Source organism: Mytilus galloprovincialis, chromosome 3 (assembly GCF_965363235.1).
Source record: "Mytilus galloprovincialis chromosome 3, xbMytGall1.hap1.1, whole genome shotgun sequence".
Taxonomy (NCBI): Eukaryota; Metazoa; Mollusca; class Bivalvia; order Mytilida; family Mytilidae; genus Mytilus; species Mytilus galloprovincialis.
This window is the reverse complement of record NC_134840.1, coordinates 72,003,577-72,023,828: the sequence shown is the minus strand read 5'-3', so window position 1 is coordinate 72,023,828 and position 20,252 is coordinate 72,003,577. Positions and strand designations below refer to the sequence as shown.

Sequence of the window (20,252 nt, the reverse complement as noted above, 5' to 3'; positions counted from 1 at the left end):
TAAGATATTTTATGTTTTAGATTATTATCTACTCGTAATATTAACAAGTGATTTAAAATACATACTTGGTACTAATATATAAGTAAGCAATAAATGTGGTTGTTAAATTTGATAGATGCATTTTGTGCTTCTTTGTTAAATATTTGTTTATTTTTGTTCTAATTAAGATTGTGACACAGTGATGACTACTGTAACCCTATTTTGACAATTTTACCTATAATGTCTGTTTTGTTTACGCATCGTTGTCAATATAATGGAATTGGATGCGATTGTCATACAAAAGAGAGATTTAGCGCTATAAAACCCGGTTCAATCCACCATTTTCTACATAAGAAAATGCCTGTACGAATTTAAGGAATATGACAGTTAATTTGTTATACATTCGTTTGATGTGTTTGAGCTTTTGATTTTTGCCATTTGATTATGATTTAACTCTAGAAATGGACTATGAGGGTCAGTTGAAAACAAAAATGTAGGACATAAGAGATGATATTAGCTTCCCAAAGTTGTGACCTTTTAAATTTTAAATCAAAAGTTCCAAATGCTGAAGTTGAAATCATCACTACGTAAATTTTACGGACGCCATCACGAGTTGGTTGACCAATACGAAATATCGGTTATACAGATGATATCGGATATGCTCCTTATGTCGTAACTACAATCACGTTCCCTTTTCACTAATGTAACCTATCGAATAAGACTATTTAGACTATTTACCGGCTTTGTAATATCTCGAGAAACACGACGGATGTTAAATAAGAAGCAGGATCTGCCTTCCCTTCCGGAGTACCTAAATTCACCCCTAGTTTTTGGTGGTGTTCGTGTTGTTGTTGTACACCTGTTTGTGACATTTTGTTCTCGCATCGTTGTCAATATAATAGAATTTGATGCGGCGCTGCTGTCGTATAAGTGAGAGGTTTAGCGCTATAAAACCAGATTCAATTCACTATTTTCTACATTTGAAAATGTCTGTACCAAGTCAGGAATATGACAGTTGTCCATTCGTTTGATGTGTTTTATTATTTGATTTTGCAATTTGATTAGGGAATTTCCGTTTTGAATTTTCCTCGGAGTTCGATATTTTTGTGATTTTACTTTTTTCTACTTTTAGTATAATATCTCTATCGGAATCAATTTGATTCACTACCATTACCCTCATTTTTCCTCAAATATGAGGGTTTATTTCTCGAATTCCAACATCCTATGTTCATATGACAAATCAACTTGATACTTATGATACATTTATTTTATTGTCTTATTTCATATAACATAATGCATCATTTCATTTTATCATGGATAATTTGGTGGGCGAAGGACCTATAATATCAAGGCCATTTTGTTAAAAACAATAATTAAGAAATTCCTAATGACTTATCTGAAGAAATTGGAATTTCTATGAATCTGTTGTGTGGATGAATGATTTCACACTCAGGTATAGCACCTTCCGTGTTGACAACGTGTATGTATGTGACATATCGTCACCTCTGTCGTCCCTTTCTGTCAGAAAATCAATATTTAATTAGTTTCGTTTTGATTAAAGTTATATAATACAACAGAATTCCTATGTTTAAAGATCAATGAACACGATAGTTGAAAGTCCATTTCTATACTACATTGTACATGCAATTCGTATTTGCATGACGTCTATAACTCTCATTTAAAAATGCCCCGGTCATTTGACCAGTAGCTTCAGACTTCTAATGCTTCGGATATAGACTATGCATATGTTTGAAATACAATATACAGTTTGATTGATTATGTGACTTTACACCAATAATGACATATATGAACGGAGACAATCCCTGACGAATCCCTGACTGTGAGCTGGAACATTAACTTGTGCGCGGTTGAACATTTTTTTTGAAGTCATCTCTTGATTTTTGTTGTACTTCAATCAGTGAATATCATTTATACAATAAGGTACATATAAAAAGAATAAAAAATATCAAACATAGATTAATGATTATAAAAGAGGGACGAAAGATACGAGAGGGACAGTCAAACTCATAAATCGAAAATAATGATTACAACATAGGCAATGAAGGAAACGATGAATCGGTGTATTTAAAACATTCTGATTGTTACCTTAACAGAAAATACTCATAGTTATTGAAAACAAGCTTAACGTTATTGAAAGCGAACTCAAAGTTAATAAAGACAAGCTCAAAGTTTACGAAGACAAGCTCAAAAATATAAAAAGCAAGCTCATAGTTATAAAAAGCAAACTCACAGTTATTGAAAGTAAGCTCGAAGTTATTGAAAGCAAGCTAAGCTCAAAGTTATTGAAAGTAAGCCAAAGTTTATTGAAAGCAAGCTCAAAGTAGTAAATGAAGGCAAGCTCTAGTTATTGAAAGCAAATTCAAAGTAAATGAAAGCAAGCTGAAACATATTGAAAACAAGCTCAAACTTTTTAAAAGCAATTTCAAGTTATTGGAAGCAATTTTAAATTTACCGATAGCAAGCTCAAATTTATTGAAGGTAAGCTAAAAGTTATTGAAACCAAGCTATGAGGAAAAATATTCTCTTATATTTCTTACCAGTGGGTGGTATTATGCAGTGATTTTCATTAATTGTCAAACAGTTACTCAAAGGAAAATTCAAAACGGAAATTTCGTAGTCAAATGGTACAATCAAAAGCTCAAACACATCAAACGAAGAGATTGCAAATGTCATTTTCCTGACTTGGTACAGACATTTTCTTATGTAAAAAAAGGTGGATTAAACCAGGGTTTATAGCTGGCCGAACCTCTCACTTGTATGACAGTCGCATAAAATCCATTATATTGAATAAATGTGCGCACCGATATTAACTATGAAAATACAAGACACAATGAGTTTACAACAAGGGGATAACTACAACACTTTCCATCAAATTTGTCTAACAAACTTATTCGTTTGCTTAAATATAGATAAAATCCCCATTCAAATATTGCTATGAAATACCAATAGTCTATTCATTAAATTCTTGCAAGTGGCTAAAAAAGAAAAAGACAAACAGACAAACAATAATACAAAAGACACACCATTGAAAAACTAAAACTAAAGAATGAGCAATATATTCGTTAAGGTTTTTAAAGCTTTTTGAATGTTTTGGATCAGTAACTGATACATGATCCTAAAGCTTGTTCCCTTTTTCATAAGGTCAAGGCCATGTTTTGATATTGAAACCTTCGGAAAAGTAGTTTGAAACAATATGATAAATGAAAGGTGCATGATTCTATAAGGAACGAACGATTTTCTGAAAGTTTTATTGATATTCAGTCAATATTTTACAAAAAATAAAATGTATAGCAGAAAGATCAGACAGGAAACATCTAACACTATATATATACATATATAGATAGCGTATATGTATCCCACCTTATATATAAAGTTGCATAATGCCATAAGGTACTAACACATCCTAGATGAATTTTCTGAAAACCATATAAACGTTAACAAGATGTAGAAAGTAGATAACCGCCTGTAAAAATATATGACATTGGTAAAAATAAGTCCATTTTTATTACGAGAAAGACAACACGATAATTTTCTTATACAAATCTATTTGTAAAAGAACGATACCTGTTACCAAGTTTAATATAATAATACCGCTTTAGGTACTCTTCAACAAGTTTGAGTTGAAGTCCTACATCAAATTGACTTAAATCCGAATTATATGTCTTTGAATTAAAACAGATCCATATGTAATTAGAGTTTGTCATTCTTAAATTATACAATGTTGGTACATGAAACAATTTCAATATGCGGTAGGCAAAGCTTAGTTTAATCCAGACACATGGCGTTTCTGTATACTTATCCTTATAAAAATGAATATATAGTTACCTAGTCTTTTAATTTTACAATTGGTCGTATGTGGATAGTTTTCTTATTTGAAGACAATAACAATCAAAACCAAGGAGTAAACAAAGACTCACAAAACCAAAGGACTTTTACACCAACAGTTATAAATAATAAATAAGAAACAACACGAACTCCACTACAAACCGGGAGTCATACCACTGCTCATAACTTCAATACGAAGACTCTTAAAAGAAATGTTAAGGACTTTTTTGAACGTGTCATAGTATTCTTATATTTTTCTTAATGAATATCACTTTTACTGTTTAGTCTATTTTTGGTAATATCCATTTGACGTGGCTCGGTACTTATACATCCCTTAATTGTGATAGTGTACGTTTGTAAATTTTTATATTCCTGTCTTTCATTTTTGCTAATGTGCTTGTTTCTATGTATTTGTTGTGTTTCTTTGTTACCTATTATTTTGTTTGCATAGTTACTAAGATTATAACAGAACGTTGACTGCTGTACCCCTATTTTTGACATTTTCACCAAATATGTCTATTTGTACAAACTACACATTGTTGTCAATATAATGAAATTGTATGCGACTGCCATACAAGTGAGAGGTTAAGCTTGCTATAAAACCAGGTTTAATCCACAGTTTTCTACATAAGAAAATGTATGTACCAAGTCAGGAATATGAAAGTTGTTATCCATTCCTTTGATGTGTTTGAGCTTTTGAATTTGCCGTATGATTAGGGTCTTTCCGTTTTGAATATTCCTCGGAGGTCGGTGCTTTTGTTATTTTACTTTTTATCGCAGCTACTTACATTGATAACCAAGAGCTCATTCAATATATTTGTATTTCTAACAGCCGTTTTTCAATAACAAATTTTACGGACCTAACTATACCTTTACAGAAAGTCCTTACAACAAATTATAGGGTTTTATAACAACTTGGTCGATGACATTGTCATATGACGTTTCATCTCCAAGGGTATCATAATTTTTCTTTGATATTTTCATTTTCATTAAATCGACTGTTTATAGGAAGGTCAAATTATTCGGAACATTAGGAGTGTTCTACACCCAGTCATAGATTGCCTTGGCTTTTACTTATTATGTTGTTTTTTTTTACAAAAAGGGCACTAGACGTTTAAAATATCTAGTTTTGGGCTGGAATTCAGCTTACTTTGTGAAAAAATCATACAGTCAAGGAAAAAATATACAGACGAGGATATCACTGCCATGCTGGACTTTTTAATTGACAGTATTTTTGTTCAATTTGGAGGTTTGGTCTTCCAACAGACTATTGGAATCCCAATGGATACCAATTGCGCTCCTCTACTTGCTTGTTTTTATATTTCAATGAAGCAGAATTTATCCAAGGGCTTGTACAGAAAGGAGAAAAAAAATTAGCCCAGTCTTTTAATTTCACCTTTCGGTATATTGATGATGTACTGTCTCTTAATAATAATAGATTCAGTGATCACTTACTTTTAATATATCCAAGTGAACTTGAAATAAAAGATACTACCGACACAGATAAATCTGCTTCATATTTAAACCTTTTTCTCGAAATGACTACTGATGGTAGGATGAATGCCAAAATTTATGACAAACGCGATGATCTTAATTTTCCTAAAAGTTCCGTTTCTGTGTAGCAACATCCCAGCGGCACCAGCATATGGAGTATATGTGTCCCAATTGATACGTTACTCTAGAGCTAGCTAAAAATACGCTGATTTTGTTGAACGAGGAATACTGCATTCTCAAAAGTTGCTAAGACAGGGCTATGAATCAATTAAATTAAGGTCATCACTCAAGAAATTTTACGGTCTCCATCATGAGCTGATTAGCCATTATGACAAAAGTGTGTCAGAAATCATATCTGATATTCTTCCTCAGTCATAATAACCTTCCATCATTACCGGACTGAACAAAGAAATAACACGACGGGTACCGTATACGGTGCAGAAAATGCTTACCCTTCCGGAGCACCTGATTTCACTCCCGGTTTTTAGTGGAGTCCGTGTTGTTTCTTAAATTATTTATAACTGTTGATATACGTGTCCTTTGGTTTTTGTGAGTCTTTGTTTACTCCTTGGTTTTGATGGTTATTGTCTTATAAGATTTACCCATTTCACCAACCAAAAATAAATAAGATATACAGCAACAATCGATTACCACTGAATTACGTTCTTATGACTTGAGACTTAAATTTTACAACCAGCCACATACATAATGTGACTGGTTGTTAAATTTAAAACTGTTCTGATACTAGTGCCACTGATGAGTCTGTGTAGCAAAACGCACATATAGCGAATATAGTTATTTACCTGGTATGTTTGATGAGTTGTTCTATTTACAGCTTTTGAATAGGGTTCAATATGTCAATACCACAATCGCATCATCATCTCTTAATTACTGGTGAATATATAAGAAATCTTAAGGGGCTCCTGGGTATAAATCATTTTTTCCCTAATATAGGATTTCGCTATATTTTTTTTATAAACGAACTTTATCGGGGTTCGTGTTGTTTATTCTTTAGTTTTCAACATAGTTTTCTATGTTGTGTCATGTGTGCTGTTTTTTGTTTGTCTTTTTCATTTTTAGCCATGGCGTTGTCAGTTTGTTTTGGATTTATGAGTTTGACTGTCCCTTTGGTATCTTTCGTCCCTCTTTTATCAGATACTTAAAAGAAAAATGAAATAAAAAAACGGGGTCATCGTTCATTTAAGCTCACAATCTGCCTCCAGGAGAAGCATACATATTTGTAAATGTCGTATTTTTCTGTTGAGCTAATAGGAGAAATAGAGGTAATATCAAAATAAACAATAACCTAATTACAGAAATCGCTTAAATTTTACAATTATTTAGTTTATGTACAGCTTATTTGAAAACAATAATAAAAAATAGAGGTCACCAATGAGTTAAAAAAGATATTTCAAATTTAATGCCAAAAAATGGCATTTTTGCACCAAAGGGAGATAATTTAGAGCTTTTTTGATGAGATAAACATATTAAAAGTCATCTGGCGCCAAACCGAATCTTTTTTTTTTGGGTTGAATTTTGAACCATATCATAAAGTAATAACTAAAAGTGTAATAAATAAAATTTGTAATGAAAAAATAAAGGTTTGCTGAAATTTTTGTACCCACAAGCCACCTTAAACTTGAAAACAAAATCTTTTGTTGATATATTTTTCATGTAAAAACTTATCATATAAGCAGCCCTCGAAAAATAATAAGTTAGAGATAGCTTTTTTTAATATATATATAAAAAGGAGATGTGATATGATTGCCATAGAGACAACTCTTCAACAGAGACCAAATGACTCAGACTTTTCATCTTGCAATAGTTTTCAAATATTTGACTAATTCCTATCCAAACTGAAAAGTGAAAGAGTTGGAACATTAGTTTCATAAAAGTTAACGATAACGTAGATACAAGTATCTTTACTTAGGGAGGGATACATCGTTGTACTTTATAAAGCAACTCTCTGATTCAAACATAGCATTCACTGAAACTGACATTATCTAGATGTTAGATGTTTTGATTGTCGTCATATTTGTTACGCAACAAACAATCGGTATTTCATGGGAATCAACTGCTCTTTTAGTCAACTTATTCCTTTATTATCCCAATGAAGCTGACTTCAAGAAGAAAGAAAGAATATAAGGAGTATCCTTTAACTTCGCTTTCCTCTATTTCGATGATGACGATTATGTCCCTGGGAAAACACTTCGCAAAACCAAGTTAAAAAAAACGAGTTATTTGCAAAATCCACAGGCTGGAAAGTAATATGTACATACCAGAATTTTCTGTTTCCCAATATTGTTTCTAGTGTTTAATGAATTCATTTTATTCCAGAAATTTGTTGTGCATACGGAAATCATAATACTATGTAAAAAAGTAAGCCTGTTTGAATTAACACTGTACATACAGCTCATTCAGAATGCAGTGTGATTATAGCATTTGTGAGTTAGATCTCAACAGGTTTGGTTCTAGATACTGTTTATCAAATGATGGGCTCCAATGGCAAACAGAAGAAAGCCTTTTACAGTTGGTTAGATATATAAAAAAAAAAAAAAAATTGGTATGAGAGAGTTTGCTCCTTTAGGTATATTACGCTCTTTGGAATCTTTTAATAGACTTCTGTTTAAAGCCCCTTCTCTTCCAGTGGATTGTTTAGAGTTGACTCAGTCTTTTTTAATATATCTGTGTTTGAACATATTCGTTTGACTCAGTGTTGGATGCTACTATTACAGTGAGCAGAAATGGTGAGTATCAATAGAATTAAAATATAGGTATGGGGATATCATGCCATCTACTTGAGAGCTGATAATATCGAGGAAGGTGATTTTAGATTTAGATCTTTCATGAGAAAATTTGATACCTTGATGTATGTAGTTAGGATGAAGGATGAGTGTATATATTTTTGTTCCCAGACCGCTTCCCCTTTTATTTCTGCAAGACGGCTGAACACAATTGATTATTATATACATCATAGATTGAGGAAAGTCTAGACGATCTGAATATCTGACTTAAATCGTGACCAAATGTTATAAACTACTTGATTTACTGATAAACAATGCGACACAAGCCAAAGGAAATCATGTTCCTAAGCATCTGATACCAAAAAAACAACGATTTTACGGGAAGTTGTTTTTATTATTGTTGCCAGTTATGTACATGTTCTTGTAAAAAGTAAAGTAACAAAAATACCAAGCTCCAAGGTAAATTCAAAACTGAAAGTTACTATTCAAATGGCAAAATCAAATTCTCAAACACATCAGACGATAGATAACAAGTGTCATATTCCTGACTTGGTAAAAACATTTTCTTATGTGGAAAATTTTGGATTAAACATATAACTGCACGTGAATTAATTTTCGTCTTTTTTTTTAATGATAACAGCCTGCATGGGATTGTCCAATGGGGTTTCCCGTTACTGATACCTAATGTGATACATTTGGTCCAATTCTCGTCCGTGCTTGATTTGTATAGAAACACAAATATAAGCAAACATATATGTTAAAATGAAAAAAAAGAAACAAGGATATCCTTTATAAATTATTAATTTTTTTTTTGGAATTTAGCAAAAGCTATAAAAGGCCTTTGTTTGAAAGCAAATGTAAACACATGACTGACAGATGTATGTACAATGAATTTAAAAAAACATCTCTTTCTCTCTCTCTGGGTTCATGCATTAACTTACTTTTCAAAAAATAATTTCTCTATACATTTATGACCAGTTAGCGTTTGAATAGAATTTTATAATCTAGAAAAGGGTTACAAATGTCTACGCTATTATTTGATAACAGAAATAAATCATTCATCTTTTATACACCTAAGAACATTTTTCCAAAATCTTTCTTGTAACTCAGGTTCCTCGGTCCACGTGATGTACGTTGTCAAATCAACTAAGTCACGTAAAGAATGGGGCATATCTTTCTTCTGAATATTTTCGAGCATAATAATTATAAGAGATCCATTATCATCATTTAAAAACTTTCTCTGCGCAAGTCTAGTTTCAAATAAACACCAATCGCTCGTCATCATGGTACGAGATAACACTAATATAATTTTTCTACTTTGTGCAATACAGTCGGCGATATTGTCGACAATGAGCTTCCCTACTTCGAAATCGCGATGATGGATACATAATGTTTGATCATTTTCTTCCTCCACTATTTTAAGAAACTTGGAAAATACCCAATGTCTATCTTCGTCACTATATACTACGAATCCAGAATACAGAGAACTGTCCCCACTGTTAAGTGAAATGTACCCCTTTTGTTTGACGCGCTGTAGATAGATCCAGTATCTGATGTGCCACCTACCTTTGTAAATTAAACTTACCAATATAACACTGAAGATGCCAATCAGCGATAGCACTATAAATGACTGTAATGCTGCGTTCATTTTTTCCGGGTAACACTCATGGTCGGACGGGAAATAATCTTTCAATTCGGTATTATATAATTCTGGCGGATTAATACAAAGGTAATTTGCTGGATATCCTCTAAATATGTTTGGTCTTTTCAATCGCCAAGAATGAATCCACTTACGAAACCAGAGGTTCTTACAGCTGCAGAAAAAAGGATTTCCCGCCAAATCTATAGACTTAAGATTTGCCATAAAGGACTCTGGAAACGATGTATCGTTGAATACATTTATATAATTAAAGTCCAAACGCAATGTCTTAAGTGATGATATGCTACCGAAAACTTCTGCTCCATTCCATTGTCCAATGTGATTTTTAGTCAAGTTTAACACTTCAAGTCTTTTCATTTTGCTAAAGATATCAGTAGGAATGGTTTGAAATTTACACGATTTTATCGTTATTCGTTTTAAATTTGTCAGATGCGATATCATTTTTTGAAGGATACCATCGGAAAGATTAAAGTAATTTTCGCTAATGTCTATTGCTTCAAGATTAGGAATTCCACGAAATATATGAGTACTGTTAAAGTATAAGTACCTTGCAGATTTCAAAAATGCAAAATGGTTTCTTGAAAATGACAATTCCCTTAATGTCTTACTTCGGAATGGAAACGCCTCTATATTATACAAGCGATCACCAAGGTGATTCAAATGTAGAACTTGCAATGACGGCAGATTTACAAAAGTGTCTTTTAGAATTTGCTTGACGGGATTTCTGTCTAGGACCAATACTTCTAGTTTATCGAGACACGAAAAACGATTTTCAAAATGGTTGACAAAATTTGAGGTCAAATTCAAAACTTTCAAACTTGGAAAGTTACAGGTTCCAGTAGAATTGAATAATGTGTAATTTACATCAACGTAACTGTGGTGGATTTTCCATATCTCAAGTTTCTTTAACTGGCCTGGTATTATATGCTCTATATCATTATACGCCACATTTAATGAGATCAAGTTTGGTACGTACTGTTCAAGTGCGCTCATATTCAAAGATTTGAAATTATTGCGGGACATTTGCAATTCAGTGATGTTGTACTTTGAAATTGTTTCATAAATGCTTATCGGTTCATTGTCCCAATCAAATGAATTAAGTTTTAAAATCGTTATATTTGGCGATTCAATATTCCCAAGGCATGCAGCTAACTGTGTAAAATTAATTTGGCCATTTCCACTTAAATCAAGATGACGCAGATGTATTAATTCACTAAGTGCATGATCTGTAATATTTTGTATACGATTATGTCTCAGAATAAGAACTTGTAAGTCTAAATCTTTTATTAGTTCAAATGTTCTCTTTTTCACTTCAGGTAAATTCATACCTGTATAGGTTAGACTAGTGATATAATTTGGGAAAGCTGGGATACCGTCGTATAATTCATTCTGGCATTTAGCTTCACTCGTTGTTTTGTTACAAATGCAAAACTGTGGACATTCTATTAAAGAAGCAGTGTGAAACAACGTAAGGGAGATAACTCCAAATAAATATACAGGTATGATGATTTTAATACTGGTCATGGTTGTAGGTTTAATATCTAAAAAAGAAAATAATGAACGTTGTTTCATGGTTGACAATTAGTTAGCTTATTTATTATATTCACCAGTAATATGGTGTTAAAAAGTTAGTTTGATATTTTGTTTTTAACACTTAACCTAATATACTTTGGTTTTATTTAAGATCAAATGAGGTTTTGTGTTGCCGATCGAAATCATAATGTCAGGAACATAAAAAAGAAAGCCGCTTATATTCAAAAAATGGAAATTCTAATGCAAAGTTTTTCTATTACCTTAAGGTATATACCTTCATTACACCCCTGCTCCAATAACACTTCTTGTAGACGAAACGCGCGTCTGGCGTACTAAATTATAATCCTGGTACCTTTGATAACTATCTTGCACACAATATTTATATAAAGTGTTAAGAAAACACACAGAAACTAAGGTTTAAACTCTCTCAGACAAAGTTGATCTAAGTTGAATTTTACTATTCTTTTAATTACCTTTTTAGCTCACCTGGCCTGTCGTCCGTCGTCGTTAACTTTTACAAAAATCTTCTCCTCTATAACTACTGGGCCAAATTTAACGAAACTTGGCCACAATCATCATTGGGTTATCTTGTTTAAAAAATGTGTCGGTGACCCGGCCAACCAACCAAGATGGCCGCCATGGCTAAAAATAGAACAAAGGGAGGGGTAAAATGCAGTTTTTGGCTTATAACCCAAAAACTAAAGCATTAAGAGCAAATCTGATGTGGGGGTAAAATTGTTTATCAGGTCAAGATCTATCAGCCCTGAAATTTTCAGATGAATCGGACAACCAGTTGTTAGGTTGCTGCCCCTGAATTGTTAATTTCAAGGAAATTTTGCTGTTTTTGGTTATTATTTTGAATATTATTATAGATAGAGATAAACTGTAAACAGCAATAATGTTCAGCAAAGTAAGATTTACAAATAAGTTGACATGACCAAAATGGTCAGTTGACCCCTTTTAGGAGTTATTGCCCTTTATAGTCAATTTTTAACCATTTTTCGTAAATCTTAGTAATCTTTTAGAAAAATCTTCTCTGTAACTACTGGGCCGAATAAAACCAAACTTGGCCATAATCATCATTGGGGTATTTAGTTTAAAAAGTGTGTCCGCTAACTCGGCCAACCAACCAAGATGGCCGCCATGGCTAAAAATAGAACATATTGGATAAATTGCAGTTTTTGGCTTATAACTCAAAAACCAAAGCATTTAGAGGAAATCTGACAGGGAGTGGAATTGTTTATCAGGTTAATCAGGTTAAGATCTATCTGCCCTGGAGCAGCAAGAATGTTAAGTTAAGTAAGATCTAAAAACACATCACCATCACCAAAACACAATTTTGTCATGAATCCATCTGTGTCCTTTGTTGACCAAGTGAGCGACACAGGCTCTTTAGAGCCTCTAGTTCGTTATTATTATCCTAAAGTTTCTTCGTATTTATAGCTTATATCTCTGACTTTCAAATTTTGGTTTGAATTTTTTCCTGATGAAGATGTTATTGCGCTTCAGATACATGAAATCTAAAAAGGGTCGTTTCAATTGACTAGCACTGACTTATGGTTATTCAAGTCCAGTGAGATTGACGTTTGACCCAGAAAAAAAGTTGCAACAGAAACAATAAAGACGACAAAATATTCACCTTTCATCACTATACAAGAAAGAAAAAATCGAGACCAAAATATACTTTTTTCTCATATAATCAATTATTTCTATGTATATCTATATATATATATATATATATATATATATATATATATATATATATATATATATATATATATATGTTTGTCAAATGTTTTTGTTGAGCGTTCCTGGGGAAGATAAATCAAGAAAAACGTTTAAATTTCTAGTTGATACAGTTGTAAGTGTCCCTTGATTATATAACACCTAACGTATTTATACACCACTGGCTTTCAGCATTTTGGGTTTGAGCGTTCCTGACAAAGATAAATCATTTCCAGAAAAGTTTCGGATGCACAAATTTTACAAATTGCTGTATTAAATAACTACCACATGTTCTATACTTCTTCATGTGGACTGTTAGTCCCTCAGAGTATCATCAACGTTCGGTCGACAGTGATTATGTACGAACCTGATTTATAACGTATTATAATTCACGTTCATCATAAATTCTAAAAATAACTATGAAACCAAAGTTCCAAATTCCTCAGGCAAAATTGACAATAGATGAATTTGGCTATTCCCAATTTCAATTGTGGTTATAAAAATCTAACGTTTGTACATATTAGTGCATCACTGGCTTTCAAGTGTTGGGGTTTGAGAGTACCCGGTGAACGTATTTATTATTTTTCTAGGTGTAGCCTTAACAAGTTTCATTTGAATACATCAATTGTGTATTTTATGTAGGTTTGAAAATATGATATCCATCTTTCGCCTTCCAAACATCATTATCGCATACATTTGTACTTAAAATAGATATAGGAAGATGTGGTATGAGTGCCAATAAGACAACTCTCCATCCAAATAAAAATTTATAAAAGTAAACCATTATCGATCAAGGTACGGTCTTCAACACTGAAAAAGTCTTAATTTTATACCAACTACAGTAACACGACTGTGTATATCTTTATAGAAAATGTTACAACAGCCCCCTCCCTCGATGAACCAAAATTGAACTTTTCTTACCTGAAAATAAATCTTTAAAACCGCCATTCACGAGATATCAAAAGAATTGTAAATTGTCATTATAACCTTTACAACTGAAATATTTAATATATATATATATTCCACTAAGTATACTTCCTTGTTTATCACAAGATCAATACATTTGGAAAAAGGGAAATATATCTTTTAAATACATGTTTAAAATAACTAAGCTATTTATACTCGGATAATTCAAGTTGATATAAAAGCAAACTGTTTTATCCACCTCAGATACCAAAACTTTAAACTTCCCTTTGAAACTAAACACTCTCTTCAAATGATATAATATTTTAACAAGTGCATTGAAGAGCAGTCGAGCAACATTCAGGACTGTGAAAAATGCAGGTTTAAGGCCGTTAGTTTTCACGTTTGAATGTTTTACATTGTCATGTCGGGGCCTTTTATAGCTGACTATGCGATATGGGCTTTGCTCATTGTTGAAGGCCGTATGGTGACCTATAGTCGTTAGTTTCTGTGTCCTTTTTGTCTATTGTGGAGAGTTGTCTCATTTGCAATCATACTACATATTCTTTTTATATTAACTAAGATATCACAAAATATGTTTACTTTGTTACACCGAGTACATGCTCGTTGTCCGGAATTTGCAGGTAGATAACCTACAATTTCGACTTGGGAAAAAAGGGAGGGGTTAATGTCCCAGAACCTCTATTGGTTCGGAACAATGTTTTGCATTATGGAAATGTCCAAAATCAATATTGAATTTGATGGTATTGAGTGGTCTCGAAGGGGGTGGTAGCTCTACCAGATTAATCATTAGCCATGTAGATTACTTTTTGAATTTCTACTAAATTTCACATTTGATAAGGTTGATCAGTCAAATTATATGAAATATTGTTTCCCCAAATTATTCAAATGTGTTTTATCTAATTTAGAAGACAAACAGTAGTAACAGATAATTTTAAACTCTCATTAATTATTATGCATTATCATTAATCAAAATTGCTTATCAATTAATTACAATTTACCTGATCTGAAACTGTCATATCTATAATTCTTTAATACTTCCTTATATGTTATTTCCGTGTGACTATATGTGATAAACTTAAAATGAAGGTCACGTAGGTATTTTGTTTAAATAAAACTAAATATAACTGTATATGGTTTCGAAATAGTTTTCAGTGAAAATATTTCAATTATGAAATGCATCATATGAAGAAAAATTGGTGGACTTTGCATCATAACTAGCATATATATATAAGGTCTTTGGTGATTAAACTACGTATATATCTTTCTTAATGAGGGGGGATGGAAAATATCAAGCACATCTGGTGAAGCAAGTGATTTGAAAGATAGAATAATTTTGAAAATATTTTTCAGTTGAAATTGAAGTTCAGTTGATAAATATTTTTCTTTTTAAAAATTAAATATCATTAAGTAGCGGTAAACAAAAAGACTAAATATATGTGTGCTTTTTTAATCATTAAAGCTCGGGATTTCGGGATTGAACCTTTCGGGATCCGGGATTTTTTTCAAAATTTCTGGATGTCGGAATTTAAATGTTTTTAAGCCCGGGATTTCGGGATCAGGACCCATTCGACCTAACCCTTTTAAAGTCCAGATTTGACTTCATCCTTTGTAATTCCTGGTTTGATTATCTTTTTCTATTTCTGATATTTATTCTTACATACTTTCGATTTTTTAACTCTATATGCTAACATTGCCTATGTAAATTTTAAAATTGTTTGCATGCACATTGAACGACAAATTTATGTGACGTATTTAAAAAAAATTCTGACGTCAGACACTCAAATCAATGAATGTGTTTGTAGATAGATGTTTTTGTGTTCTGTTAAATTGTTCCTTTTAAAATTGTTATACGATGATGACTGATGTACCCATATTTTGACTATTTTATTTATTGTGTCTGTTTAGTTTACGCATCAATGTAAATATAACGGAATTTGATGAGACTGTCATCAAAGTGAGAGGGTTAGCGCTATAAAACCAGGTTTAATCCACCATTTTCTACATTTGAAAATGCCTGTACCAAGTCAGGAATATGACAGTTCTTGTCCATTCGTTTTTTATGCGTTTTGTTATTTGATTTTGCCATGTGATTATGGACTTTCCGAATTGATTTTTCTCTAAGTTCAGTATTTTTGTGATCTTACTTTTTGTTATTTGTATGAGATATGGATTTTCAAATATTTTGGACTAGGAACATCACTGAAGGATATTTATTGTCGAAACGCACAGCTGGTGCTGCAAAATTTGTACCGCTAATATTATTTCCAGTATAAAACTACTAATACAACACAACATGATAATAAGTTGATATTAAATATTGGGGTTCTTTTTCGTCTGAATTCGTTATAACTACTTCAATTTTGATAGAAAAGGAGAGACGGATCCAATATCATCACACTCTCTTTTAGGCAAGTCCGTTTAATTTCGTACATATAAAAAGTAAAATCACAAAAATACTGAACTCAGAGGAAAATCTAATCGGAAAGTTCATAATCACATGGCAAAATCAAATGACAAAACACATCAAAATACGAATGGACAAGAACTGTCATATTCCTGACTTGGTACAGGCATTTTCAAATGTAGAAAATGGTGGATTAAACCTGGTTTTTCAATAAACTGTTATTCATTCTAATATGAAAATAAATATGTGGTATAATTTCAAGTGAGACCAAGTCCATATAACTTAGATGTTAGGAATTACAGATCACTCACTTCACAATATCTGACACATTCCAGAACAAATATATTAACAGAAGGATTTGATGTTGCTCGATAATGCACGTTTTTTAAGGTCTGTGGTTTCATCCGGAAGACTTGGTAATCGGAATTTGCTGCTCATTCGCCAAGCACACTGTATTTAGAGACAAAAGCAGAGACTGTAGTTCATGTCCTAGCCCCTTTGATAAAAATATACTTTTGTCATACCTGATCCCACAACGGAATATTTCGCACAAATGGGCATCCATGATTCAAACATTAATATATAGTTCATATCTCAACCGAATCTAATTTCAAACAACATTAAAAGGGAAAGGTAGTTAGGAATTATTTTAGTTCAACATGATCAGATAAGTATAACTTCGCTTTTTCTAGAATTGAAAATCAAACTGTGATGGAAAAATGTACCCTAAGCCGTATTTGGCACATCTTTGTTGAATTTTGGGTCATTCATGCTCTTCAACTTTGTACTTGTCTGGTTTTCTAACTATTTCGATCTGATCGTCTCTAATGAGTATTATGTAGACGAAACGCGCGTCTAAAATTAAATTATAAGCCTGGTATCTTTGATAACCATTTACACCACTGGGCCGATGCCACTGCTGGTGAACGTTTCGTCCCCGAGAGTATCACCAGCCCAGTAGTCAACACTTTGGTGTTGACATGAATATCAATTATATAACTTTTTATAAATTTAATGTTTGTAAAAGTTTAAATTATTTGAAATCCCTGACATAGATAACCTCAGTCATATTTGGCAAAACTTTTTGGAAATTTGGGTCATTAATATTCACTAATAAGTCTTAAGTAGAAGAAACGAGCGTCTGGCGTTTTATATTATAAGCCTGATTACCTTTGATAACTATTTAGATATTTTCTTTAATTGCTTCAATGTATGTGTATAATTGTTTTTCCTGCTACCTGAATATAAACTTTTTTTTTTTTATCTCCATTAACCAATAATAAGAAATCATCAAATTGTTATGACTTTACTGTATCGAATGAAAATTTTGCCCATTGTTACACAATTATTTTCTACCTTACAACAAAGAGAAAAATTGAAAATCTTTCTGCGTAAACTAAAATAAAAGCATTAACTGCTATGTTATGTTAGGAGGAAAAACAACTTATACTCATTAACATCACGGTTGGTTGACTGATACGATGTGTCTTTGTTTTTTGGTTTTTTTTTGCACTTCCGTGTTCCTGTTGTTCCTTTGTTTTCCTCTCATAGTTAATAAGTTACCTTCGGTTTTAGTATGTTACTCGGATTTATGAATTTTGAACAGCGGTAAACTACTGTTATCTCTCTTTTTCTTTGTCTGAACACTAGCGACATATTTTCGCAGTGTTAATTCTTCAGTTACCATAGTCCACTCATTTGTAAACTTACCAATTGTGAAATTTTGAGTGTGTATTTTCATGGCATGCGATATATATAAGAGACAATTGTTCTTCGCACAAATATAGTCCCGCTTGTCATGTAATACATGGAGACTCTAACATCGTACACAATGAACAACTAAGAGCGAGAATTGTTAGCCAACGATCAGAAATATCGAATTCCCCAGTCCATCAACTTCAGGTAAGTGTTGGGTGCAGTTTATAGAAAAACGCTTCGGACGCAAGAAATTATTAAACGTGTTGTTTTCAATTTCATACTATGCCCGAAAATGGGTAAATTGTGACTAAGATGAAGCAAAACTGGACACTTCATATAAATTGATCGAAGCTGTTAGGTAGTGCATCTAGAAGTGCATTCCTAAGCTAGGATATACAATGAATCAATAGGTTTCTGTCTCTTTCAAGAAGCCTAGGTTTCTTGATGTTGTATCTTCCCTTGTTTGTTGTTATATTAGCAAACAACGCCTAAAAAAATCTTTATATGCACAAATCATTATTCGGAAAGTTTCACTAAATAACTTGCAACTTGTTACTCACAGCAATGCTGTGAATCCCACATATAGCTTTATAACATTAACGAAAGAGATTTTAGAAAATCACATTTCCGTCATTTTCTCCAACGGTATTTACATAAAAACTGGATAACTAAACTTCACACTACTCCTTTTAAAAGACGATATATTGTCATACCACACTGATTATGACATCATAAACACGCTGAGGTCTTTGTTCAACATATTTTTTGGTGAGTTTGGTTGATCGAGAAAAAGGTCGGTATTCAAATAGGTACACTTTGTGTACCACTTTTAAACTACTTTTTATATTCACAAATGCAGCAAAATTCATTAAGATTTTTCTAAGAGACAAAACAAAAAGCATATCATTTCAATTTCAGATAAACTGTGATGTTCTCTCACTCAATTACCCACATTTCCATGAGAGCTTAAGTCTTATATATCACAGTGAACTTTAAATTCAGGATACTACCGTAAGTAGAATGTGTGCTTCGATTTTGCCATTTGTTAAGGAACTAAACGTTTTGAATTTTCCTTGGAGTTAGGTATTTTGTTATTTTACTTTTTTAATATTTCGATCTTTTCCTCGATTGCGACATTCAAACTACTATTAATAGCCATCATGATGATTGCAACTTTCCAATTATCAAAATTCTATTTTCTCAGCAGAAAGATACTCTATGTTCAAATGCATGGCGTTTTACAAAACCTAGTTAATACTTGCATGTACATAATATACGGCCTTCAACAGGAGTGTGCTCCTCTCATAAAAACTGATTCAACAAAGTTATGAGCTCGAAACGCGACTATAATCTCCTCTACATGGTGTTACGGTCACCATACTAAAATGGTTGAGCGATACGATGTGTCTATATCTAAATTAACAAGCGACACGTTTTCGCGCTCAAAAACTTAAGAAACAGTCAAGTGATATGCAATTTTACAGATTTTGTCATATTTCCGATCATGACAATTTGACTGATTTTACTCCTTGTTGAGTTAATGCGATTTCCTAATTTTCATTTCTAACATTCAATTTTCTATTCCTTCTCAACTTACGAGATTTCCACAACGCTCTACTAATGTTTCTTTATTTTCCCACTTCGACGCACCCGACGGTTTTGCTCCTTTTTTAGTTCAAGCGATTTTATATCATTTTCACATTTTTAACTATTTCTATGGATTTATGAGATAAGAACATCGGTAAATGCTATTGCCTCTAATTTGTCAAATTCTATATGAGAGAGAAATAGAGCAGATGGTAATGCAACATCCAACCAAACATCGATAGTCTAGTTAAAGTAATGTTCTAACTAATCCGAAATCTAAACATAACTGAACGATATAACATGACGGATTAGCAGGAATTATAATGTCCTTAAAACTGAAATGTAGGAATCCTGATGCAACCGTATACTCAATATCAATGTCCTAGTACTTTTTTTTAACATACCTATTGCATCAGAAATCAATTTGAATGAAGTACAAATTTCAGTCATTAGATCTTGACAAAGGATATAGGCTATATATTTTATTTACCGTAATGAAACTGATTTAAATGGACTTACTGAATACCTATGTTCTAGTATACATATAAACACAACTTATAAGAAAAATCAACATTTAAACGATCTAAGGATTCCAGTCAGTAAACCTTAGCTGAATGAGTAGAACTCCACACTCCTCCCAAATCTGAATTGTGTT

General features: G+C 32.3%; 1 protein-coding gene across 1 annotated transcript; it reads right to left on the bottom strand.

Annotated features, from left to right (window-relative positions):
- Positions 1–9,043: 9,043 nt before the first annotated feature.
- Positions 9,044–14,978, bottom strand: LOC143068851 (toll-like receptor 2 type-2). The gene is made up of 2 exons (XM_076243190.1): positions 14,907–14,978; positions 9,044–11,264 (listed from the first exon to the last, which is right to left on the bottom strand). The coding sequence occupies exon 2, from the start codon at positions 11,245–11,247 to the stop codon at positions 9,118–9,120; it is 2,130 nt and encodes a 709-aa protein (XP_076099305.1). The 5' UTR covers positions 11,248–11,264; positions 14,907–14,978; the 3' UTR covers positions 9,044–9,117.
- Between the last annotated feature and the right edge of the window lie 5,274 nt (positions 14,979–20,252).